General features: G+C 41.4%; 2 protein-coding genes across 3 annotated transcripts; both read left to right on the forward strand.

Moving 5' to 3' along the window:
• Positions 1-444: 444 nt before the first annotated feature.
• Positions 445-10701, forward strand: ubap1 (ubiquitin associated protein 1). Its single transcript, XM_080424135.1, has 7 exons — positions 445-585; positions 3404-3452; positions 3625-3749; positions 4463-5278; positions 6035-6187; positions 7300-7401; positions 7711-10701. Exons 2-7 carry the CDS (start codon positions 3413-3415, stop codon positions 7849-7851), a joined length of 1377 nt encoding a protein of 458 aa, XP_080280261.1. The 5' UTR covers positions 445-585; positions 3404-3412; the 3' UTR covers positions 7852-10701.
• Positions 10702-13451: 2750 nt separating this feature from the next.
• Positions 13452-27046, forward strand: dcaf12 (DDB1 and CUL4 associated factor 12). 2 transcript variants are annotated; one of them, XM_080421200.1, is made up of 9 exons: positions 13452-13959; positions 18970-19260; positions 19643-19918; positions 21226-21286; positions 22235-22428; positions 22775-22840; positions 22946-23123; positions 24570-24748; positions 25040-27046. In XM_080421200.1, the coding sequence occupies exons 1-9, from the start codon at positions 13885-13887 to the stop codon at positions 25196-25198; spliced, it is 1479 nt and encodes a 492-aa protein (XP_080277326.1). In that variant the 5' UTR covers positions 13452-13884; the 3' UTR covers positions 25199-27046. The 2 variants fall into 2 exon arrangements, with proteins under 2 accessions (XP_080277326.1, XP_080277327.1); XM_080421201.1 differs by having other exon boundaries at positions 22946-23108.
• The last annotated feature ends 283 nt before the right edge of the window (positions 27047-27329 follow it).

Genomic DNA, 27329 nt, shown 5'->3' on the forward strand with positions numbered 1-27329 from the left:
ACATAATAGAATCCAAGATCCTTGAGAATTGTCTTAATGTGAGCTATTTCAAATAAATTATTGATTGCTAATATATATATACACACATATATATATATATATATATATATATATATATATATATATATATATATATATATATATATATATATATATATATATATATATATATATATATATATATATATATACACACACACACACACACACACACACACACAGATCCCGGCAAGAGTCCCCCTACTGTATCCGGTCATTTACACGCTGCAACATGCACTCACGCAAACTGTTTCCTGATCCGCCCCAGACCGGATGTAAAACCTGCAGAGAAAATGGATCCCATTGAGACTCAACAGCGTAGACTAAAATGAACTCAACAGTAGGCGTCATTCAAACGAGAAGGTGACGTCAGACAGGAACTGGGAAAGAGGTTTTTCACACAAATCAAGATGGCGTCGCACGATGAAGCAGGAAAGAGATTTCGACACAAATAAAACACATTTGGAAAGCAGTTGTTTTAGCAAGGGTGTCATCCGGACGAGACGTCAACAGAATTTCTGCAGCATAAAGACGGAGCAGGTTCAGGTAAATAGAGGCTCTTAATGTCATCAGACGTTCACTCAGGTTGATTTTTAACAGGGGCGGTGGCAGGCAGCACAGCTAAAACAGCCTCATCTATGACCCGTAGTACCACGGTGTCGCTTGTCAAACAGAGCAGTTTAACAACGTCATATTTTAACCTAGATCCACAAGCTAGATCTACAACTACAAGCTACATCCACAAGCGTGTGCAGCTTGTAGACGTGCTCTTTTCGGTGTCGAATCGCTTCATATTGATATCCAAGCTACAATGCTAGCTTATCATACTTGTTTAGCTAGTTGCTGATTGACTTGCACACATTCCTGCTGTGCGATGATCCGTGATCGTGATCTTCGAGTTTTAACTAGTCAACATTAATTAAGATACGGGTGTGTGGACTGTCTGAAGTTATGGATCTGACTGTATTATTTGTTACTGTGACGTATAGCAGCTTTGCATGTGTGGCTTACGTGAGCACATTGATCAGCCAGTAGACTTAAAGATAAATGAAGTACATGTGTTCATTAAATAACGATATTTGCCCCATAGATCCATTATTTGTTTAGTCAGGGTGTGTCCCAGTTTGACACAATGCAAATAAGTGTGGCTCACATGTCCCACCAGGGGAGAGATGAGTATCTTGACTGTTAGTGTTATCATCACATTCACTTCATCATCTCTGTGTTATCACATTCACTTCATCATCTCTGTGTTATCACATTCACTTCATCATCTCAGTGTTATCACATTCACTTCATCATCTCAGTGTTATCACATTCACTTCATCATCTCAGTGTCATCACATTCACTTCATCATCTCAGTGTTATCACATTCACTTCATCATCTCTGTGTCATCACATTCATTCTTCATCATCTCAGTCATTCTCAGTGTTCTCATATTCACTACACAACACATTTATTTAACCGGCCATACTTCGTAAACTGCATAGTTACATTTTGAGCTTGTCATAGAGCCTTATAGTAGTTGCTTTTGGTTATGAAAGCATGTACTGCAAGATCTAACAATGGGTTACACAATGTGTTTCACTGCATGTTAACCAAGGGCCGTCCTCATAAAAAATGGTAACCATAATTAAAACTATAAATATATTGTTAAAAAATGATGATGGGATCACTTTCAGAGTAGATTGCTTTCAAAGTGATTTTATGAATGACATAAACACTGACATAAACACTGACCAATCACAATACATCCAAATGTACAGAGTGTCACATTCAATACATTACTCAAGTTAAACATGTTTGTTTACAGAACATTATAGTTTATCATCAGTGTGGGTGGATGCTCGCATCATAATATGGTCACCATCTTGGTGTGGAGTGGACAGCCCTTCATTCCATGATGGAATAGTAACACAACTTGATGCAGAGACATGTATGATTCTCTGTGTAAAGTGATTTATCTGTGAGTGATGCTGGAAATGGTTGGTAATTTCCATGAATCACTCAATTTCTTTACACAAACATTCCTCATACTGTGGGATTATGTATTTGCAGAGTATACAGTAGCTATGGGCCTGATGTTGATTTGAATATTGTGTGAGACAAATGAGCCACAGTGGCAGTTGTTTTCCTAGTGTACACGAAACTACATGCAGGCACAAACCAGAGATTTGATTAAATTTACAACGACCAACAAACCAAAGTGCTGCACAAGAACAAATGAAAAAGCAAACAAACAAGAACTGGAGAAAAAAATTAAACAAAAAGTGGAGAGAAAAATGAATCGCACAAATAAAACACGACACAACAGGAATATAAAAACAGCATATTGAAGTATACAGCAGCATATCAAGAGTATACAGTAAAGGCGAGGGAGAAAAAATTAGTCTTTAGTAAACATTTAAAAACCTCCAAGGACTGAGCAGAGCGACTGTGAAGCGGCAGGGTGTTCCAAATGTTGGGGCTGGCCACAACAAAGGCTTGTATTTAGTTCTTGGCTCAGCCAGGAGCGACTGGTCAGCCGACCACAGGGCTCTGGCTGGGATGTGTGGCTGAGAGAGTTAAGATAAATATGGTAAATATATGCTGTAGCTATAGCTAACTCTGACCCAATGGTTGTGTTGGCCCCTGTGGAATGAAATGCAAACCATTTAGGAACAGTGGTGTCTCTGTATTGTATGCCCAGTACCTTGAGATGGTGTGATGAAATAACCAGATAATTACACCTTAGTTGCTTCAAACTGGTGTTAATGACCAAAGCTAATGGCATGAAGAAGAAGAAGTAAAAGAAAAGGCAAATTTATCCCTTTATAATCTACATGACTCTGTGACAAAGTATACTATCGGTCTTCATATGATATGAGTTGACCACAAAGAATGCTTCCACTGTTATGGATCTGTTTGTCACAAGATGCCATGTCAAGAAGTAAACACCGAATCATCTCCTTCTAAAGTTCTTAATCTTGCCCTGTGACATAGAATTGTTGCACCTCATGCTGTTTTCATTGGGGGAGGTTTTAAGTAATATGGCATTGGCAGATTCATTCTGACAGTCCTTCTCTGTCTCTGAGTTTAACGTTAGGTGGCATGAAGACTTATTTGATACATTATTTTGCCTGTCTAAATGCTCGCCAATATTTTTAGAATTCCTAAATGAGAGAGAGATTTTATTTTTAAGAAGTGAAAATTCTGCAGTGTGATGTCAAAAACCTTTCTGTTGTTCATTGTTTACTTATACATACATATTTAGATATAACATTGACATTTTGGAGCGAAATATCACTGCGATGGTGTTTTGCAATGTACACAAACACGTACTGTATGTCCACCAATGTGACTGTATGTCATTATATTTTCAGCGTCTCTAAATGGCTGCGAGGAAGTCTGGATCAGATACCCACAGCAATGGTGAATGCCTGCCTTTTACTTTCCTCTCTGATTTACGCCAACTTACAATTTCTGCTAATACTGATATGGCTTGATAACTTTCATTCTTCTAACATTTGTTGAAACAATACTACAACGTTTTTGCCCCCCACCCCCGCCCAACTTTACCATTACCATGTGTTTTACCTCACAGGACCCATCAGCTACCTTGATGAAGTTCCCTTCAAGATCAGTGACAAATTCCACTGCCCAGCTAAAGTGGGATTGCCCGTGGGCTTCTGCTTACCAGACTGTGACTCTGTGCTTGCTGGCATGCAGGTTAGTGTCTGGACTGGAGTATGATACTAGTCAATGTCTGCATGAACTGCAGGATCAGGATGATACTGCAGCATCACGCACCATCATGTCATGGGATGCCAGGTGCAGGCGTACCTGTCCCAAAGTTTGGATTGTTTGACTAACTACTTGACATGAACCACGCCCCAAAGGTGCACTTACCTGTCTTTAAACAGTTTCAACCTGGCATAACATGGATGAAATGTTTCACACAGTTTTCAAAAATAATGGATCTACAAGCTTGTAGATCTGCTATTTTCGCTATTCATCGTTTGACAAAGTAAAAGAAAATAGGGCTTAAGTGGTTCATGACTGAGTACTTTTGAGTATTTTACATAATATTGATAGTTTGTTTAGCAATTAAAAGAAATTAGCTTGAAACACAAATAACTTTGGTAGAGGTTGGGGTTGTTACCTTGCCATGATGTAACTCCAAATATTGGCAAGATATTTTCAATAGTTGCTCTGTAGATTAAAAACGGATTATCTAAAATATGCTCCCCATTGACTTGTACTGCATGGCAAACTGCATTGTGAAACAGATCTCAAAGTCACACTTATAGCACACAAAGAAACGCAAACAAAGTGTATTCTGCCAGCGTATAAAATTACAAAACACTTCGGCCTGGCGTAGATAAAAAATGATTGACCTGAATGACTGGGTTATTATGTGTAATGATTTATCCACTCTACAGTATGACTTCTCTCTGGAGAGGCGAAGTGTGCGCTGGGGCATGGAGCTGGCACACGCCAGGGCAGCAGAGACCAGAGCAGAAGAGGCAGCAGCCAGACAGGAGGCAGAGAACAGGGAGTGTCTGGCCCAGGACACAGAAAGCGGTGGAGGGAAGAGAACACAGCCTGCTGCAGAGGACCACGACCCCCCACCCCCGGCGATGAACCCCGTTCTCGCGGGACTCGTAATGGACCATAATGCCATTCTCACTCCCCTGCCCGCCCCAAGCCTTGGCCCCAGGAACGCGCAACCCAGCACTCCCGAGTTGCACAGCCTCAACCTGGCCGACTTCGAGCGGGAGGAGGACCCGTTCGACAAGCTGGAGCTCAAGACTCTAGACGATAGGGAGGAGCTCCGCTGCATCCTCATAAGTCCACCGCAGCTGCCACCCCAGCCTCCTCCTGCTGTGTCTCCACCTGAAGCCATCCAGGTTGGGCCAACTTCACGTGACAGCCCTTCTCCTCCCAGCACCAACACCAGCCTTCCAGCCAAACCAGGCTTCACCCACAAACCCAATGGGCTTGTTGCCTTGCTGGACATGGACAGGGCGGGGCTGGAGACAGACGATCGGCCTTGCAATATCCGCTCTCTGACCTTTCCCAAGCTGTCGGATCCCGGCGACTGTGACCCTGCCCCTTTAGGGTACAGCCCACTCCCAGTTCCTGTCCCTACCCAGCGACGAAACCTACCAAACAACAGCCCACCAGCCCTGCCCAAGACCCAGGTCATTGTTGCTCCGGATCCACCTAGCCACATCAAGAATGGAGCACAAAAGCAGGTGAGCGTGTACCACATGTCTCACAGATGGGATTTTATGCAAGGCATAATAAATGGGGAGCAGGTCATTATTGAGAACTAAACCCTGACAGGGTGATTAGACAGCCTGAAGGTTTTTATTTCTCAATAATGATTAGATCCCCATTGATTATCCCGCTTATTACACGGCTACTTAAATGAATACATTCAAATTGACCCAAAAGTAACAACAAAACGAATACATTTTAGAAGGATTTCATTGCTTACCCTAATGAAAGTTGTCCATTAATTTATGCCTGGTGCATCCAGTACAACGCGGTCGGCTCGGAAAACAACGGGAAGTGTTGATTAAATAGAATCAATATTAGTTTACTGCATTATCTATTTCTCGCTTCAAATGTTTAAAAAAAAAGACATTGTATGTTTGTTTACATGGCTGCAATGTTGGATACAGCAAAAAATCTAGCATCACAGACTGATTGATATGTGCCAGGTGCTTTGAGTCTTCAGATCTCCGGTCATGCTTAAAAAATAACAGCTCGATTGTTCTTTTTTTCTCTCAAACATTTATTTCATATATTTTTGTAAATAAATGCTAAAATAGCAGATCTATAAGCTTGTGGCACATTGTGAGTTTGTAGATCTGCTATTTTTGCCATTTGTCTTACAACAAAGTAATAGTATATAGGGTTTAAGTGGTTAATCTTTGGTTACAGTGTATACATTGGCCTGCAGTGAGCTTGTTTTCTACTCATGGATGATTCTTTTAAAACCCCAGACCAACCCAGGCCCTGCTGGTCTTCCATGTGGCGATGCTTTGCTCAGTCTGACCCCCAGCGAGCGCCAGTGTGTGGACACCATTGTGGCCATGGGCTATTCGTATGAGGGTGTCCTTCGGGCCATGCAGAGACAAGGGCAGAATGTGGAGCAGGTGGGACGGCCTCTCATTCCACGGCACCGAAATCTGGAGTCCTAACAATCTTGTTGCCAATAATTAAGCTATAATATATGTGTGTTTAAATTATCCTTTCTGCGTATAGGGCACAAAAGCAAAAAAAAAGTCATGTTAACTGTGTGTATTATGTGTTGCATTTGGGGCTGCTGTGACAAAGTTCAGTGAAAACTGATGAAGTAATATTGTATCGTAATCCCAGCCCAAGTAAAATTCAATAAATGTACTGCATGCACTGCAGTTTTAACTGTCGACTGAGTATGGTAATTGACCAAAGTCTTATCTGTACAACTATGACCATATGGTTATAACCATGTCAGGTGTACAGGTAAGTTCATATAATCATAATGACTTTGTAGATGTGAAATAAAGCAAACCATTGATTCTGATTATGGCAAACTAGCCGACAGACATGCTCTGGTGGGGACATGTTCATGTCAAATGCTATTTAAATGTTAGTCAAGGTTTACCTGAATGCTGGTTTTAAGTTATGAACATTAGTTATCCAGCAAGATCACAAGACTTCAGGCAAAGACAATTTAAGACCAATGCCATTCACAATGACACAGTAACTTTGAATATTGACATCATGCACATTTTCTGTATTGACATCATGCACATTCTATGTACATGTTATCAGCTTATAAATGTTATGAGTTATCTCATAAAACAATACTTGGGTCTGGTAACGGCATGGCTTCCATGTGGAGCAGTGTGTGATGTCACTTATCTCTAGGACGTATCTACGATCCAAATGTCTCGTTAAATATTTCAAACCAATATAAAACATGTGTCCTTAAAATGCGTGGAGGTACTAATTTGGTCTGCTGTGCTTGCAGGGTGCACAAGTAATTTAGAGCTGAGTGGTCCAGTGGTTTGTGAGTTTATCTCCAGATGGACAGACGGACTCGCACACAAACTGACACATACCCGCTTATACATGGCTAGCCCCTTAGAGCCACGCCATAAAACACCTTTTACAAGTCAAATACTTTATCTCACACAGCCTATCTGTTTTTAAGCTTGCATAACAACATGGTGTGGTGTTCTGTTGTGACACGTGGTTAACCTGCATGCATGCTGTGTCCCAGGTGCTGGACTATCTATTTGTCCACAGTCGTCTGTGTGAGCGGGGCTTTGATTCCAGTGCTGTTGAGGAGTGTCTGGAGATGTACCAGTGCTCAGAGGAAAAGGTTTGTCCACTTCGACTTTGGCCGAGACAAAGACGACAAAAAAAAAAGAATGAATAAAAAGAAATCTAAAAAAGATATACACAAACTTAAAACTGAAAGTGTCTGCTTTCATGTGAAAAAGACTTGGTTGCTACTGTTTAGTCATACTGTACCTAGACCCCAGGTAGTGCAAGGACTTTGAAATTAAATGATACAGTATATAGACATTTCAGTAGTTATATTATCTGGTATTTTTGTGCACCAGTTGAAATCCTTTGAATTGGTGTATCACAACTCTTACTTATTTAGTATTTTATTCATTCTCTCCAGGCCTTGGAGTTCCTTGAGCTCATGTCGAGGTTCGGTGAAATGGGCTTTGAGCGAGAAGCCATCAAGGAAGTGCTGATGGTCCACAACAATGACCAGGACAAGGCCCTGGAGGACCTGATGGCCCGCGCTGCAGCCAGCTGAGTCCAGCCAGCCAGCCAGCCCAGCCCCCTCCTTCTGCCCACCCTATCACACTTTGTCCTGCCAGAGGAAGGGACAGCTGGGAGACAGCCCATGTCCCCCTCTCTGTGCTTAAACACATTATATATCTGCACTTCTGTAGGACTGTGTGCCTTCAGTGGAGGGCGTCAAAATTAACAGTACTTGTGGTATTATTATTTTTTGTATAAGAAGTACTGGGATTCAGTTCTAGATTTGGTACGCAGGAGATTCAAGAATGGGTTCTGTGACTCGTGAAAAAGGGACTCAGACTGTGATATTTTTGAGCATGTGCTTATCGGCGAACTCCATGAAGGGGTGTGGCTGTCAATGGGCTGCAGGGCTGACGTGGGAGGAGCTTGGAGCCAGGCAGGACACATAATATGGAACAGTTTGAACACTGACACTCCCAGCCAACTAAGCTGCCATCTTCCACTGCTCAGTGCAGATCCGCAAAATAAATGGTGAACAGGGCAGGGGAACCCCAGGATGGTTCCCTGAAGAATGAATGGGCTAATACCAGAACATACAAATCTCAAAAAGGGCACCATCAACAGACAGAGAACTAACGCCCAAGAAGTGCCCTCTCTGTCGTGGCGACCAGCGATTTCTATTACCGCTCTCCCTAATTCACTGTTTCACTGCTTTCATTCACTTTGCCTGTCTGTACCGAGGGGCCCTTTTTCATGTCACTTTAGAGATTATTTTCATTTTGCTTTCGGTTTGAGGAACTGCATAATCGATCCATAAAATCATTATAATTGTGAACTTGTAGCCTATATGTTACTACTGTCCCGGTAGGCTCTTAAACCTGCACTGGAAATATGTCCCAACGCATACAAACACTTCACTGGATCAAGTACTGCACAGTCAAACAAAGGTTTTACAGTTTATTTAAAATACTAGTGTGCTTGATTAAAGTACAAACCTGTATGTTGAGCAAAATAACAGAATTAGTGCTTTTGATTGTTATGGTTTTTAAATTGTAAACAAGAGTTGGGGGTTTGTTAATTGGGGATTATTTTGTGACCACCCTACAGTGCAATAGAGACATTTCATAACATGATGAGTGGCACTTTTTCTGCAGTAAATGTTGGGAGATAAGATATGTTTTCAGGCCTTGCTGGAAATGTGAAAAGACATTGATTTCCCATATTGCTGTCATTTATTCCCCTTAGATATTGGACTTCATACCACCCAAACTAATTTAACAATAATATACTTTTGTTTGTTGTTGTAAAATATTTTAAAGTTTTTTTTTTTTTGGTTATGGTTTATATGACCATGTGGTCCCTTTTGTCCAACAGTCTGCATTAATGGCTCAAGTAACATTCACAAGACCCCTAAACGTATATAACAATGTAATTGCTAATTCTGTCAAATGAAGGATAGATTAAATCCCAGTCTTTTATCTCAGTGGTATCAACAAGGATTGTGTCAGAGACGGTACTAGTTTAAGGGCTTACAGTTCATTCAGTGCAGGGGTAAACATGACTAAGAGAACAGGCATTTCGTTGGAAAATAATCCAGTACCTCGTTCACCAGAAATTGTATATTCAAGCAGCCAGTTGGATGAGAACATGGAATGAATGATTGATCATAATGTTTATCATGCACTATTCGCAGATATCACATTTTGATCGTGAGTGTACCTCTCCCACCAGAGACTTGGTAGTTTTCACAGACTTGTAGTTACTAAACCCCTATGCTATGGCACTAGTTCTCAAAGTGGTGTCTGGAGACCCCCAGGGGAGCTTGAGGGGTTCCTGTGCGTCCCCAGCAAAAATAGGGAACACTTTAAACATGTAAGCCCTATTAAATGTTTTGGCTATTTGACTCTCCAGGCACAAAATCTTTTCAAATGGGGGCCTGCGGCCAAATAAATATAAATTTGGGCGTCCTTGACATGAAAATGTTTTAGAACCACTACTGTGCTAAGGCATTTGCAAATGAATGGCCATCTCCCTGGTGAAAGGTTTATTTCCCATATAGGTGTGCATAGTTGAGCCAGGTTTTTTTTTTCAGCACCTTCTGATGACAGACAATAGCTTTGCAAATAGCTTTGCAAAGCGGCAGGCTCAACTAATAAAGCCTTTTTGTTCGAGGTGATGCAGAACACGCATGGCACCATAAAATGTAATGTCCAGAAGCCAGCACTGGTCCCACTGTGTTAGAGTCAGAAACATCAACATAATTCTGTCATTCAACATGAATCCATAATTAGTTTTTTAAACTTCTGTCCTGTATTTGGGAGACCTGTGCTTGCATGCCAAATTGAGTTATTTGTGAGCCAGATGCCTGGCTTATCATCAGGCTTGCAATCTGACTAATGGACTAAACTAGTTAAAGATTTTATAGGATGCACCTCAATTCCATACACACATTAAAGATCTATTGTTATTTTTAATTGTTCAAACAGCAACTGTGATTGCACAAAACATACCCCTTGCTGCTTCCCCTTGAACACCTCAGAAGCTGAAATAGAATCAACGTGAAACACATCTGAGAAATGCAGCATATCAGGTGCTGGTGATTTAATTGGAATGCCTTCTATCCATTTTTCCATGTAACCCACAAGTCGTACAAATCCATCAAATCATGAGTGTTTACACTCAGGATGTTGTGGTGTACTGTATCTCCGATCCTCTGTTCAACATGTCCATACTCTGAAACTTGGACATGGGCATCTAATGAAAGGAACCTTTAGCTGTCTTAATGGTATGTTACAAGGGGAGTGACTGTTGTTCCCACAGGCTCCTGAAATGTGACTTAAAAATGTTCAGTTTCCTTGCTGTGAATCATTTGGAACTTCCACATGATTAAACACACATCTTTTTCAGTGGTGTGGCGTATCATTTTTGGCAGTGCTAGTGTTTGTTTTTTTTTTAATTTTTTTTTAGGGTGGATGTTTTGCCTTGAATGTCACAGGGGTATTTTTAAAATGTATGTTTATGATGAACTCAAGGCAGGGAACAACCGGTCAACTGACATTCAAATACTTCGCAGTTGCTGAGAATATATGGATTCATCATTCTCTGTGGCCTGTAAAATAAATTGACATGCTCTCACACACTCTTTTCCCACCTCTACAGCAATGGGTATTGCTGTACAAATGTTGAGAACAATGCAGAGGGACCGTCACCATAGTTCTACCACCAGGCATTGTCAGTGGCAGCTACAGCCAGAAACATTCAACTGAGTGAGTCGGTCAGCAGAAAAAAAGCTACGAAAGTAATGGTGTCAACATAGTCTAAGTGAGTGATCCCCTGACTTCAATCAGTCATCAATGTCCTCTTAATCACGTGACCCTACATTTGCAACATCCTATAGTCACGTTTCTATATTTGTAGTTTTTCAGCCAATTACAGTTCAAACTAACTGTTTTCTGTGACCATGCCTTTTACTCTAATGCTGCTGAAATGCAATTTCATCCATGGGAACTGTTTTTGTGCATTGACAATAAGGATGAGCATTTGCTTCATTTACTTTGTTTTGACCAAAAAAGAAATAAACAATAATAATAATAAATCTATTTTCAGGTGGTCCCCAGCAAGTTAGTTAATATAGCATCAACATCTGTTTAACCACTTTTGCAAGTTTTGCTATTTACAGTGGAAATCTTTTTTTAAAACATATTAACAACACAAATCTTGTATGGTGGTCCCCTGGCAACACAAATTCCAACACAAGTTCCCTGGCACTTTCTAGATGGAGATCCACAGCCAAATAGTAAATACATATTAATTTGGGGATCCTTGAGATGAAAAGGTTTGAGAACCATTGCTACTAAACAAATTGATCTATTGACTAAACTATTTGATCCCAGACTAATCTTCCCGCCATAGAAGATTAGTCTGGGATCAAATAGTTTAGTAGCAGGTTAAACTATTGAGGAACGTCTGTGTGCATGTATGTGTTTATAAATACCAGTAGGTGGGGTCACTGAGGTGGGTCTAGTCGTCCAGACTAGAGTACCTATGGTGACACAATTTGTGCTCAAATAACCACATACAAATAAACATGTGTATATCATTAAATGCATTACTTGCGCATTTGTATGTCACTACATATAATTACATAGGCCTGTCTATTTGCATATCATTACATGTGCATATATTTGTACATACATTTGCATATCATTCAAATACATTTCATTAAATGCAAATATAGGCCTATGAATGTCATCTGTAATATATTTGCATATCGTTATGTAAATACACGCACATGTTTATGTGCATGCAATTATAATCATACAACAATACAGGAAAGGGTAGAATAATAATACTTGTTTTCAGTGATGGAAGAAGTACTATAATGTTTTACTTGAGTAAAAGTATCAATACTGCAATGTAGAAATACTCGGTTACAAGTACAAGTTCGGTATTCAAAATGTACTTGATTAAAAGTGCAAAAGTATTGGTATCAAAATGTACTCAAAGTAGAAAGTACTTATTATGCAGAATATGTCCCATTTCACAAGTTTAAGTTTTCAAATGTATAAAACTCTTTTGAAAATAGCAGATTTACAAGCTCACAGTGCATCGCATTTCTTGTAGGTCGGCTTTTTTCAAATAATCAGTTTAAATAGGGTTGAACTGAAGTGGTTATAATGTATATTTTGTAATCAAAATCTACAAAGTTAGTAACTAAAGTTTTCAAATAATTCGAGTGGAGTAAAAGTATAATATTTGACTCTGAGCTGTAGTGGAGTACAGTAGGCTACTTGTTTTCAGACGTTTTAATTTCTTATGGAGACGTTTTTATCAAGCACTTCCACATTACAGATGTGACGTCACCGTTCAATCCTTGTTGTTAATCTTGAATCCGGGTTACGCGCACGCCTTCTCTATTTTTCTTCTTACGTAATACGTTCACGTACAACCGCCAGTGTTGCCAGATTCTGTGAGAGAAACAAGCAACCAGGTCTAGGAAAACCAGCCCAAAAGAAGCGACTATGGGCCACATGAGCACTTTAACACAGGGGTCTTCAACCTTTTCAGGCCAGGGACCCCCAAACTGATGGGGTGATGGAGCAGGGACCCCCTACCTCGTAGGGTAGGGGTAGGCCACCACATATATCGTATATTTATGTATAAAATGGTGTTTTATATGTATAAACATGAACAAATGGTTGCCTGGAGCCTGCTCCTACCCACAGGTTGTCCCAGTAGGTGTGCAAAAGACCTTTTCTTTCTCTACACAATATGTATAAACATACCATGTTATTGTGCATTCAATACTAAGCTATTCAAATATGTCATGTTACGTTTAAAGACATATTGACATTTTTGGAGAAAAAAAAATACAAAAAGTTTTTTTTTTAAATCAAACAATTTCGCGGACCCCCTGCAGTACCTCCGCGGACCCCCTGTTGAAGACCTCTGCTTTAACATATACATCAGCTATTTGAAAATAGCCGATCTACAAGCTCACAACGCGTCGCGATGCGACGCGTTGTGAGCTTGTAGATCGGCTATTTTCAAATAGAATCTTGCGGGGAAATTATAATAAGCAGATATGGCAACCCTGACAACCGCCCGTCCTTCTTGTTGTTGATGTATTATTAGAGTGAGTGCGTCTGCGCGGCCAGCGGACTGAGGAGGGCCCAATGTTTTTACCTCTGCTGATTTGACTCGAATGGGGGGGAGAAGAGAAAAGACACGCGAAGAAATAGAAAAAAGACCGGAGGGGAGGAGGGAAGAGAGATACAATAAGCCTTTTTTTTTGTTTAGTCTGTCATTTTAATTAACACAAACGTTGGTCCTTTTTTCTCGTTAGAGAAGCTAACGTTAGCCGTTTAAGCTAACCTCACCCTTTTTATATTAGCGCTTCGCTTGCCTTCCTGTTCTCCTCCTGGCCGGAGGAGGCCACGAACAGTCTGAAGCTAAGCTAACCGTTTTAGCATCGTTATTATTATATGCTCATCGGTCCAGTGGTGGTAGTTAGTGGTGTCGCTGTTGTTGTCCTCCATGTGGGTGAGCAGACTGGCTGCTGTTGTGTCATACCACCACCACCACCATGGCGAGAAAAACAGTTAGCAGGAAAAGGAAGGCAGGAGAGCCCACCACCAACAACAAGGAGCAACAACAACAGGTAGGCGGTTACACACCACCACCAGTGGTGTGAAGTAACTAAGTACATTTAACCAAGTACTGTACTTCAAGTGCAATTTTGAGTTTTATTTTACTGGGGTATTTCCAAATGTTCTGTACTTTCACTTCTACTCCAGTACATCTCAGATGCACATATTATGCTTTTACGCCACTACTAGTTACTTACTTTGCAGATTTTGATTATTATTACAAAACATAGATTCACTTCAGCCCTATATACATTTTGGCCGTTTGAAAATAGCAGATCTACAAGCTCACAATGCGTCGCATAGCGATCCATTGTGAGCTTGTAGGATCTACTATTTCAAACGATTTTATACATATGAAAACTTGTGAAATGGGACATTCTGCACAATGAGTACTTTCGACTTTTGCTACTTTAAGTACATTCTGAAACCAATACTTTTGTACTTTTACTCAAAAATTCAGAATTCCTGACTTTTACTTGTAACGGAGTATTTCTACATTGCTGTATTGATACTTTTACTTAAGTAAAGAATGAGGGTACTTTTTCCACCACTGCACACCACCACCAATGTGTTAGCATGCATGCTAAGCTAACGTCGGCTAAGCCGACGTGGAATGTGATCGCGTTGAAATAACACAATAAACAACGATATCAACGTATTGCTTTGACCCGTCCACGAACGCAAAACGGTCCGTTGGTCGGTCGACCGACGGACAGCTGGCTCACACTGGTTTTTAGCTTGGCTAGGCTAACGTGAAGTAGCATTAATAATCTCACCCCCGTTTTATCGTTATTTCAAAATGAATCTAATTCTAAATGCGTAACTTGTACTAAACACCTATTAATCAGGCAACACGAGTCTTTGTTCGCCGCTCGGTGCGATCATTTTGACGGTTAAACGTTCATTTTGTATTAGATTAAACGGCGGTTAAGACGCTACTGGCTGCCTGTGTTTCGTTGACATAAAAAAAAATAACGTGGACATTTTGAAGTACCGTCCGAAATGTAGCTTGGTACAACTGAAAGGAACGATGTTAATGGTGTTTTCATTTGAATGGAGTGAATGTGGTTGAATTGAGCATCATGAGGCCTCATTTCTGACGCCAAACTACGGTGATGATAATAAATGCCCTCACAGGTGACCTGGCACTGGCAGCAAATGGACTGCATTTACATAGCGCCCTTTCTAGTATTTCCAGTAAAATCCTTACTGATGAATTAAGTCTGTGTACAAATGTAACATTGTTACAAATGGATACATTAACACTGAGGATTTCACAGTGTACCATACACATACACACAGGAGGTGCAGGAAAGCGTGCAAAGAAGGCACCAACCTGATCAACAGCAGCAGTTAGGGGTTCCCTGTCAGTCATCAAAGGTCAATCAATATTGATGACACTGTTATGATAAGATGAGGCCCATTGCACAGGAGTCAAGACTACCATTCTATTCAAGATTTATTTTCTGTTTAACTTATTTCTCTGGTCTTGGACAGTTTGATCATTAGTTGTGAATTACCATTACAACAAGTCATGGAGTGGCAGACATAAAATTGTTTTCATGCCTAAACTTGATCTACCAGTACCTGTTCCTTAACTAGATCTACCCGTTCCCGAGACCATATTACACCAGTCCTCCATGACCTTCACTGGCTTCTGGTCAAACACAGATCCACTTCAAAATACTACTCAACACCTATAAGGCACTGAACAATCTGGCTCCCCCTACCTCTTCAACCCCCTCCAACGTCCTGTCCCCTCCCGCTCACTCAGGTCTGGTAACGCCAACCTCCTTGAGGTCCCCAAGACCAAGTACCGTGCCTGGGGCAATAGGGCTTTCTCTTTAATTTCCACCCACCCTGTGAAGCGTTTTTGGGGTACTTGGAAAAGTGCGACATAAATTTGAGATATCATTATTATGCATAACTTTTCCCTCAACACCTAAAGTCTTTGTCACAGCTGGCACATAGAACATCAGATTGCTGTTAGGAGCTGAGAGATAGAGATCTAATCATCTTAACTGCACCTGCAAGAACCCTCTGAATGCAGCATGTATCTCTTTCTTCCTATCCATGTCAACGGATAGGAACTCTTGCCAGTTCAGAAATACAGAGAGAGAGCTACACTGTGGGATGTGACAAACGATTATAGGCCACGGCTTTGACCTTTGGCTGTTGTTGATAGGAGCGCAGCTGTTACCCAAAAAGCTTTGGCTGTTTCATAAGATGACTGGTGGTGTGGTGAGTCGATCCAAATCCAATAGACCCATTAGAGATCAGTTTCAAATTAACACATTGCTATTTAACTTGATTGTTTCGTTTGGCAGAACGCCTTTGGATACTTCATCATGGTATAATGATGAAGTATAGAATGATGATGATGATAGTATTGAAATTACAAGCCATATCTCAATTCTCACGCTATTTCATTGTTACTCCCTCACAACATTGCTAAGGGAACCCACAAGGCGTTGTTTTTCTGTGCATTCCGTGCAGACGTGCCTCCGACTGGATTTTTTTTGTGCCTCAGACGAGTTGACAGAGAGAGAAAACGCTGGTAGTGTTGCATTGTAGAGTCCAGTCTGCATTACCTTTCATTTCCCCATCTGTCTGGTAAAAAGATCACATCCAACAATCCCAAACTCCCACATAATTCGACCCACGGGTCGCACTCAAGAAATAACTAACAGTCGGGGTGACATGCGAGCCTTTTCAGTGTTGGAGAACGCTGGATTTAAATATTTAATCAGCGTTCTAGAACCACGTTACAAAGTGGCAAGCAGATCACATTTGAGCACAAGTGTGTTGCCTGCGATGTATGAGAATTTGAAGGCAAGGGTTACTGAAGGGCTGAGCCATGTAGAATTGATTGCCTTAACTACAACAGTGTTCTCCTCAGAGCGCAGGTCTCCGCCAGGCCGGGTTGTCTACCCCAGGGCCCGCAAACTTTGGAAGACAGTCATAGCCACTTGGAATGCGGAACAAATCTTAACCTTTCAAAGAATGTTAACTCATCTTCTTAAAGACGAATCTGAAAATATCAATGACAGTTGTTAGGGCACAAAGTTTATTTTATTAATATGTTAAACATTTCATTATTCTAGATTCTCATTTGTTATTTATAATTGTTATTATTCAAATAAAAGTATTTTTTTGTCAATACCCTAATAATTAACACATTGGCTGCCAAAAACGCAGATCTGCGTTCTATTTTTAATAAATACGTGGGCTGCCAAGAACGCAGATCTGCGTTATATATTTTTTTTCGTTTTTTTTTTTTTATTTGACCCAAAGACCAAGGAGATATGATTGTTCGAAGATTTAGACTCCTATCCACTTCCTTGTTAACTTAAAACTTAAAAATTCTGTATCTCGGCTCCTGAGTACTTTTTTTTTTTCAATGAAAAATCTCTGGCAGGCTACAGCTAAAAATCTGAAATAATTCTGGCAGTCAATGTGTTAAAATTAAATAAAAATCGAATGTTGAATCGTGACATTAAAATCGAGAGTCGACTCGTGGATTTGGCGTATCGCCTCTTTCATAGAGGGGGACGTCTCCCAAGGTATGTCTTTCTGGAGTTATGCCACAATTTGGAACCTCGGTTAAGGAGAGAAACCTGATGCTAGAATGCCATACCTGTGCAGGTGCTCTACACGACACGTTGGGAGTTTTTGGCCAACAAGACCTCAGTGGGAGATCAGGGATATGTCCAGTATGTCACAGCCAACCATTAGTAGAATGATGACAGCAGTGTTGGCAGGTATCAAGTGCCTTTCTCTGCAACATATTACATTTCTGTACAATGATGGTCAGCAAACCATGATTAGAGAATTTTGTAATTGGTGCGATTTATTGTACCCACGTCATGTGCATCTGAAGCTGCCCACATTAATGATTACACATTTATCAATTGTAAAAACTATTACTCCATAAACATTGAGGTCATTTGGGGGACTTCTTGGATCAGCAAGGGGAACTCTGGCTGTTCACACCAGAGAAAGTGTGCAACGTTATTATGACCATTGTTTTCAGCTGTCAGTTATATAAGCACCCGATCATTCTTACCCTGTGATTGCCGAGACACATCCGTTTCATTAAAGGGATACTTCACTCTCGGGCCGGGGACACATTTAAAAAAAATATTAAAAATAAATGAAAAAAGTTATGGAAAATTCATGGCCCCCTCACGACACGCAGTGTCCTACTAATGTGTGAGGGGGCCATGAATTTTCCATAACTTTTTTCATTTATTTTTAATATTTTTTTTAAATGTGTCCCCGGCCCGAGAGTGAAGTATCCCTTTAATCGTGCGTGCGTGAACCCTGTTGTGAGATGATTTCTGCAGTCGGATAAGCTTGGTAATTGAAAGACATTGTGTTGTTTACCCGCGGCTGTCCATGTGACAGAGGCTTCCTTGAGATAGGTGAATGTGCACTGCTTGTATCATCCTTTCCCGAGGAAGGGTCTGTGAAGGTGTGTGCGTGTAAGCTGTGATCCTCCTTTGACCTATTTGGCTCCTTGAATCTGGGTCAGTGAACTGGGAGGACAGGCTCTGGGGGATGGGCCTGGCTCACACAGGGCGGAAAGAGCTCAGAACAATTGTAAAGGTGAGGGAGGGTCAAAAAGATGGAAATGATGTGACTGTGTGTGTACTCAAGGGATCATACATCATAGCGTTTGGATGTGCTATGGGAATCTCAAGATGCACATATAGTGAGGTTCTTAGTAGGGTTGCAACTATCGGTTATTTTCTTAGTAAGTATTCTATTAACTTTTTCGAATAATCGAGAATCACAATCTGGGGGAGGTGGGTAATTAAATACATTTTAATCAGCGCGAAAAACCAATAGATTTCTTTTATTAACAAATTGAATAGTCTGATTAACTATTGAAAGTAATCGGATATCGGACAAAATGCTCCTGGATTTGCCATTCAAGTCCTGCACTTTGCAAGGTACAAAACGATCAAGAAGACCTCAGCTCGGTTTCCCCTCATCTTTGTCTTTTTCTTTTTTCTCAGTTGGGCTGGTGTCAGGCGCCTCACAAGCGGAGCCGAGTCTCTTCGTCGTCCCGTCATGCCCAGCAGTGGTGGCGCAGTCGGCGCTCTGTGGTGTGTGCCCTCCGTGGCCGCGAGTTCCGGCCTCAGAAGCAGCACGAGTTGTGCCTCCAGCAGAGTCTGCGGGGCTTCGCTGCGGGCAGACTCCCCGGCATCCTCAAGGAGAGGGAGTTCTCCCTGGGGAGACTCAACAAAGTGTTTGCCTCACAGTGGCTCAACCACCGGCACGTGGTCTGTGGGACCAAATGCAATACGGTGAGGAGTAGGACTGGGCATTTAATTAGAAAAACTTATCGAAACCGACATTTTGGAACCAATAGTCGACTAAATTTCACTCATTTAGGTTAATTGATTAATCGAGAAGCATTGTTTATTTATTTTGGGGGGGGGGGGGGGGGGCGGATATCTATTTGTTTATTTCTTATATCAATGAATCAAAATTGAAAAAAAATCTAAAATCATAATCCACTAAATGGATTAGTCTGATTAACCACTTAAGCCCTTCAAAAATTGTGTAAATAGCCGATCTACAATCTCACAACGCATCATGATGTGACACACTGTGAACTGACTATTTTCAAGCAGAAAATGTGTTGAACATCATCTAACGCAATGTCTTCCCTTCCCATGTTTACAGCTTTTCTTTGCAGATGTCCTGACGGGGGATATAACATGCATTCCCATGCTGAAGGACCGAGAGTCCCGCGGTGGAGCCTCTGGACAGGTGGGCGCGACGGCAGGAGGTCATTTTCTCACCACAGGGGGCACTCGCTCCAGGCTGGACCAGCAGGGCTGTGGGATCCATGCCATTGAGCTCAACCCCTCCAGAACACTACTGGCCACGGGAGGAGACAACCCCAACAGTCTGGCTGTCTACAGGCTGCCCACACTGGACCCTGTGTGTGTAGGGGATGTAAGTTTAAATCTGTTGAGATGGACCTTTAGCTTTTTGTCCTTTTTCCAGAGGTTTCATTACCAGCTCATAAATAATCTGTTGTGTTGACTTTTATATAGCTCTCTGGATTGGCAATTATCTATTTCAGTTTACTGCATTTCTCTGCACAGCAATTTTAAGCGGTTAAATTCAGATCAACAGATCTTGAATTCCAGTTGGAGTTGTTTAGTTACCGGCAAAGATGTTTTTGTCGGAGGAGATCGCGTTTTGAATGCAAGCAATAATTTCCCTTTTACAAAACTAGTATCATTCAGAGGGGAACGTAATTGTAGCTAGCCCAGTGAAAGCAATGCTGAGCGGAACGTAATTGGCTTTTGCTGTCCCAGGCTCACCAGAGACATTGTAATGCCAGTAGCCTAGGACACAACCAATAAAATAATATGCTGACATAAGTTGTTCTGTGTGATTTAAGTTTATATTTTAGAAAGTGAGTTCACACAAAAGTGTGTGTGTGTGTGTGTGTGTGTGTGTGTGTGTGTTTGACACAGGCCAAGCAGTAATGATGGCATCGACACTGATACTAAACTGCAGTTAATTTGTGGGTCAGTGGGAGAGTTAAAGCGTGATAGTTGAGGGAAGGTGAAAAATGTAGCTTATTGTCTCATTATTAATGGATTAGGGGAGTATTCCTGTGTCGTCTAATTGTGGCAAATGAGTGTGATAATCTTGCTTTCACCAGAGATACGAACTCCTCTCCTTTTGGTGAAACTTGCAATTTTGAGATGAAAATTGGTCACTGACAATATTCGTGTAAATCTTAGGATTTCAGGCGTGAGGTGGTCGTTTGAGTTTTATCGGTTTAGATGCAGAATTGGTTAATTTTAACTGAATTTTCGTAGACAAATCAAATTCGGCGGTTCATTATGAAAAGCCTACTATGACTTCCGGTCTGGATCTCGGACTCGAGGCTAAAACAGACTGTCTGTGAACGGCGTGTGTCAAAACAGCTGCCCCATTATTTTCTATAGTGGTGTTTCCCTGCAGCGTGCGGTAGCACACCACTTCCAGCGCTGCTGGTCTGAATTGTTAGCTCCCAAAGGTCCATTCTTGAAAATAAATAAAAGTAATTAAAAGCAGTAATTTTAGAATGTGTTTTCAGGCAGTACTTAAAGCAACTAGAAATGAGTATGTAAAGCGAATATCTGAAGCCCACAGACTTCCCTGGCTATAGTTGTGGCAAATCTTCTCTATCCACGGTTGTTTTTTTATTTGTTTTTTTACCAATTTGCATCCCTGTTTCACATTCGGGTTGTCTCTTCTTTCAGGAAGGCCACAATGACTGGATCTTCTCTATTGCGTGGATCAGTGACAGTATGGCTGTGTCAGGTAAGTAACTAGATTGACTCTCTGGCATCAAGACGGATTTAGTCTAAAGATACTTAGTTGTGATAGAGGCTGTGATGGAATGGAATTTTTATTACTGCAGTGAAAAAACATGTATCCTGGCAGGTTTCAGCACTACTAGAGAGACCACAGGAATAATAAATGATCATAACAATACTGCATTTAATTTCTAAATTTCCCACTAACCTCTGTAGCCAAGTTCTTTGTCTTCCATGTTGTTATCTTGACTTTATAAGTGCAGTTATTTCCATACAGCAGCAAGGGGAAACGAAATCCATGATGGCAGAGAGGGTCGCTTGTAAAGCTTTGAATGCGATCATGTTAAACGTTTTGCTCACGCAGCAGATTTGTTTTTCTTCTCACAAATGCAGCATATTGCCTCATCCAAATTTCACCCACTGCCTCACGTCGCCTGTCACAAAGCCAGAATGTGCTTAAATAGACGAGGTATCATTTGGCTTAGAAACTAGTTCAACTAGCATCAACTGTATGGGCATTTTACCACAAAGAAGTAGCACTTACAATCTCCAACTCCCAAGTGTTTATGCTTCTGTCTTTTTTGGCTTTCTTGTGTGTGTGTGTGATATATTCAATTTGAATATTATCTGCAGATATCCAGTACTCAAGCTGAGAAATAATTAATGTTCGGACACGCACAAAAGAAGCCCCCTTGAGTGCCCCAGTAGTTCACCTGGTAGAGTACATACCATACCAGATGCCACCATATCTAAATCCTTACTGCAGCCGGGCTGGGTTTGAATCCAAACCAAGGCCCTTTGCTGCATGTCATTCAAAAAGATAATAATAATAAAAAGAAAACCCTCCTTAGCTACAGACTGGCATCCCTCCTCCTCACGTGATGATAAAGTATGTTATGACAGCAGTTGGATTGATTTTCTAGATTATAATCTGGTGTTGTGTGCGATCTAGGGTCCAGGGATGGCTCCATGGGCCTGTGGGAGGTGACGGATGAGGTACTGAGCAAGGCTGAGCAGAGTCAGAGTGAGGAGGGAGTTCCCTGCTACTCCCATATCTCGCACCGTGCCCTCAAGGACATCCCCAAGGAGTACACCAACCCATACAACTGTAAGGTCCGTGCTCTGGCCTTCAACAACAACCACAAGGTGAGGCTTCGTGCCTGATTTATACTTGGTTGCACATCGTGTCGCGCAAACGAAAATGGCAAATGTACAAGCTCACAATGTGTTGCAGCATGACGCTTTGTGAGCTTGTAGATGAGGCGTCATCTTCTAATTGCCATTTCCTGTCACATGATGGACTAGCGGTATGCATAGTGAGCCACATGACAGTCCAAGTTTCTTTTGCCATTTTCAGCATCCTCTGGTGGACAGACTGACATACAGTACATTTGTAATACGTTTCTGTAAATGGCTCAACCAATAATGTCCTCAGTCATTCTTAACAACTAGTGGAATTAATAGAAACCTCCCATATTTTGTTCCTTGTCAGGAGCTTGGTGCGGTTTCTTTGGATGGCTATTTCCATCTCTGGAAGGCTGAGCTGAACCTGTGCAAGGTATGTCAGCACAGCATTTCAACATTCGACCCATGTGTCGAGATTGTGTAAAAGTGTTATCTCTTTATTCATATGCACTAACTCTTGACATTGTTTCGTCCATAGCTGCTGTCCACCAAGCTGCCTCACTGCAAAGAGAATGTGTGTCTGGCTTATGGACAGGACTGGTCGGTTTATGCGGTGGGCTCACAAGCCCACGTCTCTTTCCTCGATCCACGGCAGCCCACCCAAAATATTAAGTCAGTCAACTCCAGAGAGAGGGGCAGCGGTGAGTATTCTACAGGTATACACTAGAACGTTCATCTGATACTGTATTTTAAATCACAACTGGCTTAGACAGACTTCCAAGAGAAATTCAGTTGTCATCAAATCATAGTCTCTGTAATTGTTCATGATTTATCTCACATTTAATCACATATTGAAATTCCTGTAAATCTTGTTTTCTCAAAGCAGCCTGAACTACAATGGCTACATAGATTATAGTCATTTTTTCTCTAAATTTAAAAGTACATTTTTGTCTACTTCTGTGATATTAAAATTGATATAAACCGTTTTTTCGTCCCCATAAGGGCTTTCTAAAAGGGTTTTAAATTGAACGCCTTCAGCAGTACATTTTTCTCATCCATCGGCATACCATTTCCTCCACTGTGACTTGGTCAGTTTGTTTACACAACCATGCAGAAAGCCCAAAAAAGTATACCGGCCGGTTGGAGAGCGCAAAAGAGAGCAAACGCAAGTAATTGCATAAAAATAATATCAAAATAATGATCCATTTCACCGTACAACATGCAGGTCCACGAGCCCACATTGAGCTTGTTGACAAAACAAGTCATATCCTGGAGATCCCGGTCCCTTTGAAAATGGTGGATAGTGACTATATAGTGTTGCATGTTTTTGTTGGCTGGCAGGCTGAACCAGACATGCCCCTGTCTAGTTAATTTTGTTGGCCCCCAAAAATTTGACAAGCCGCTCCCTGACCCGAACACACTGCTGCTTAGATTAAAACAGCGTTGCTTCATCTCACACAAATGGTAAATAAGTACAAAGATTGGTTCAGAGCTCATAGTCTACACTACAGGTTAAGTAAATAAAGCACTTGTTCTCATGTAGGTCTAAACTTGTTCTGAGTACAAATAAGCTGTTGTAAAGTAAACTTTGCATCAATTTGGGCTGAAGTCTGGCATGGCCAGTACTTATTTGGGTGTGTCTGCTCACCCGCCACAGACTCCGCCCACCACAACTTCAACTAGTAGACTAGCAGGGTACCCAGACGTGCTATGATGTCAGTACCAGTTGTCAAGAGTACATGGAGGCCAGTCTACTGCGTGTAGCATGTAGCTGTGACTCACCAACTTGAGTTTGGGGAGCTTATCGCCAAATTTGGGCATATCTGTCCAGATATACAGACAATGTAAACTTTTCTTAGATACAGTACAAGAGGGAATCGTTTCCCTTAGTAGAGACATGGGTTGAAACATGCTAACAGCATCTGGGGTTAAACGGCGAGATGCTGGGATCTAGTTCATTTTGGACTACACCTAGTGTCCATGAATAAGTGATCACAATTTGTCTTCCCACTGTGGCGCTCTGTGGAGAAGGAAAAGGAGTAGATCACATTAACTATTGGGTTGACTCTTAACAATTTGCTGGCAGATAATTTCATCTTGGCATATTTTGAAAATGTTGGGCCAAGGTCTATACCTTTACCTCTGTTTTTCTGTGTGTCCAGGGATCCGCTCTGTCAGCTTCTATGAACACATAGTGACAGTGGGGACAGGCCAAGGCTCCCTACTCTTCTATGACATCCGAGCCCATAGATTCCTGGAGAACCCTTTAAGTCCATCCGGCGGGTACAGGCAACGTCCAGGAGAGGGCATCCTCAAGCTCACTACAGGCAAGGGCTGGCTGGTATGTAGAACTTCTTCCTTGGTGTCACATGAGAACATTTATGAGGAAACGGCACTGGCCGTACAAATAAGTCACAAGAATGGTATAAAAACTCCTTAGTCAATAATTATCTGTATTGCTTTCATTACAATGTGTGCGAATTATCAAAGCCTGATATAAATGTAGGTTATATTCAGGAAAGCAGAGGTAATGTGCAAACATGGCGTGATCGATTAATTTTACCCTGGTATTTTTCTTTTGCTCTTTCAATCCTTTTCCCCCTTCCCTCCAATCCACTCCCCTGCCTTTCAGAATCACGATGAGACGTGGAGGAGTTACTTCTCAGACATCCACTCCTTCCCCAACGCGGTGTACACTCACTGTTATGATGACTCCGGTACCAAGCTGTTCGTAGCCGGCGGGCCGCTCTGCTCCGGCCTGCATGGCAACTACGCAGGACTCTGGAGCTAGCCTCGTCTCACTGCCACTGCTTCTTTTTTCTCACTTGGCTTCGACTTCATCGTTTGTGTATTTTGACTCTCGTTTCATCTCTCCTGCGTCAATTCCCCAGTCGTGGACTCAGGAGCATGATATCGCACCCACCCCACCTGATCACAGATATCGGCATTGTTTCTCTTGTCCTTGTACACATTAAGCCCTTTGTTTCCCTCACCTCCGCTGTTCATTTCCTCTGTATAGTTGTATAGATAATTAACCAGTGCAGCTAAGAAGCTGCACGATCTGCCACTGAGAAACTACAAAGACAGTTTCTAGAACACAGAAAAATAAAGTTAATACTTTTTTGGAGGTTCAACAATTATGCTGAGCTTGCAGGGACTGAACTATGGTTGTTGTTTTTCCTTTGTATGTGAGGGTTTTCCTGCAGATTTCATGATGACTGACATGGTGTCTTTGTTATAAACATATGTAAACCTCACATGACAGTTCCCCTTTAATTTCTCTCACCGTAATGGACGGCAAAACGAGAAAGGGAAAACGAGAGAGGAGGAGGATTGAACAGACAGTTGATTTGTTTCGAAGGACTCAATGGGAGTGCAGTAAGACCCCTCCTGTAAGACTCATGATCATTGGCTGTAATGTGCTATGCTGGTCATGAAGAGCGACTGCAGAGAACTTCTCTCCAATCAGAAGCAAGGCGAGGAGGAAGGCCTACCCAATCAAAAGGCGACCGTGTGTTCTTTTTTTTCTCACTGAAACCATGTAAAAGAGTAACTACTTAGGTTTGCTGAATGCAATGTAGGTATTCTGATGCGAATAATCCTGACAATGTATTTTGTAAAATTTTATTTTCTTGATTCTGATTGTGTGATTTGATTAACTTACCCCATGTTGGATATTATTCATATTAGATTTATTATTTATTTTCCCCTCTTATTCTGGCCCTCAACTTCACTAATGGATGCATTGCCTCCTTGTCCTTTGATGTCTTTGTTGTTCTTGACTCTGACTCATAGGACTTGTTTATTTCTGTTTATTCCAAGCTCGGTCTTGGCTCAAGTCCTTGACATTTGTGATTGTTAAGCATTGCCGGAGAAGTTCTGTTTTCATGTAATATATCAAGGATAAGAACTAACATTGTGGCCTTTGGGTAATGGGTTGAATACCCAAAGTCTTCCTCAATTCATTGACCCCTTCTACATAATTAAATCTGAGTCACCTTGCCCGCTAAATCTTCTGCAATTTTCAGACAGATACAAGGGAGGTGAACACAAGCTTTTTGGGCTCCACCTTGGAGCTGGTTTCCATTGCAAGTACCGCTGTCTGTTAACAATTTCCTCCCATTTGTATCAAGGGTGTTGAGTGGTAGAGCCAGTGTCCTGGGGGTTGGCAGAGGTGTGATAGACCTGAGTTGTTTTTTTGCCTTCCTCAAGTCTTTCTGTGAAAGGCTGCCACAGGCTAACATAGTTTTGCTTTTCTACATGGAACTTTTATCCACTGTTTTAACAACAATGCTAGATCGAAAAGAAAAGCCCATTAACAACCACCAATTTGAACAAATTACCATCAATTTTAGGGTGTATTTTATATATAAATGTGTATGTATATGTATGTGTATTAATGCATAGGGACAGATGCATACATTTTTATGTATATGTTTGAGGAAGTGTGTGGACTGACCTTGTGTTCGGTAGTGCCCTCTTTTTTATACACGCCTCATGAATGTTTTTACAAAATTACTGAGTATGAGGATATTGTATAATACCAACATCCGACAACAAACCTATTAAAAAATCTTTAAAAAAAGAAGGTAAAAAAAATGTTAATAATGGTAAAATAAAGTATATTGATGTAACATTCCTCCATTGTTTTTGTGCACATCGTTAAACCCCACTTGAAAGATGATTAGCCTAATTTAAGCCTATTGTATGCTATGTCGCGCAATGGTGTCGCACGCCGAGAACGGCCGAGAATAGCAGATCTAATAGCTCACTGATCTAACATGGCTTACAACGAGCTTGGATTGGCTATTCTCGGCGTGAGACACCTCAGCGCTGAGCGCGCACTAAATAAGTAGAATCTGGGCTTCAGCCGTACTAGTACGGCAGCGTCGCTTGCCAACACGAACAGATCTGCAAGGTAA

This window comes from Gymnoscopelus braueri (assembly GCF_963280865.1).
Source record: "Gymnoscopelus braueri genome assembly, chromosome: 3".
Taxonomy (NCBI): domain Eukaryota; kingdom Metazoa; phylum Chordata; class Actinopteri; order Myctophiformes; family Myctophidae; genus Gymnoscopelus; species Gymnoscopelus braueri.

Excerpts from the sequence above, each read along its gene's own strand:
- ubap1 (XM_080424135.1), top strand. The coding sequence starts at position 3,413 with ATGGCTGCGAGGAAGTCTGGATCAGATACCCACAGCAATG. Across the intron at positions 5,279-6,034 it reads AGAATGGAGCACAAAAGCAG|ACCAACCCAGGCCCTGCTGG; the intron begins GTGAGCGTGTAC and ends TTAAAACCCCAG. Across the intron at positions 7,402-7,710 it reads ACCAGTGCTCAGAGGAAAAG|GCCTTGGAGTTCCTTGAGCT; the intron begins GTTTGTCCACTT and ends CATTCTCTCCAG.
- dcaf12 (XM_080421200.1), top strand. The coding sequence starts at position 13,885 with ATGGCGAGAAAAACAGTTAGCAGGAAAAGGAAGGCAGGAGAGCCCACC. Across the intron at positions 13,960-18,969 it reads ACAAGGAGCAACAACAACAG|TTGGGCTGGTGTCAGGCGCC; the intron begins GTAGGCGGTTAC and ends CTTTTTTCTCAG. Across the intron at positions 24,749-25,039 it reads CTACAGGCAAGGGCTGGCTG|AATCACGATGAGACGTGGAG; the intron begins GTATGTAGAACT and ends CCTGCCTTTCAG.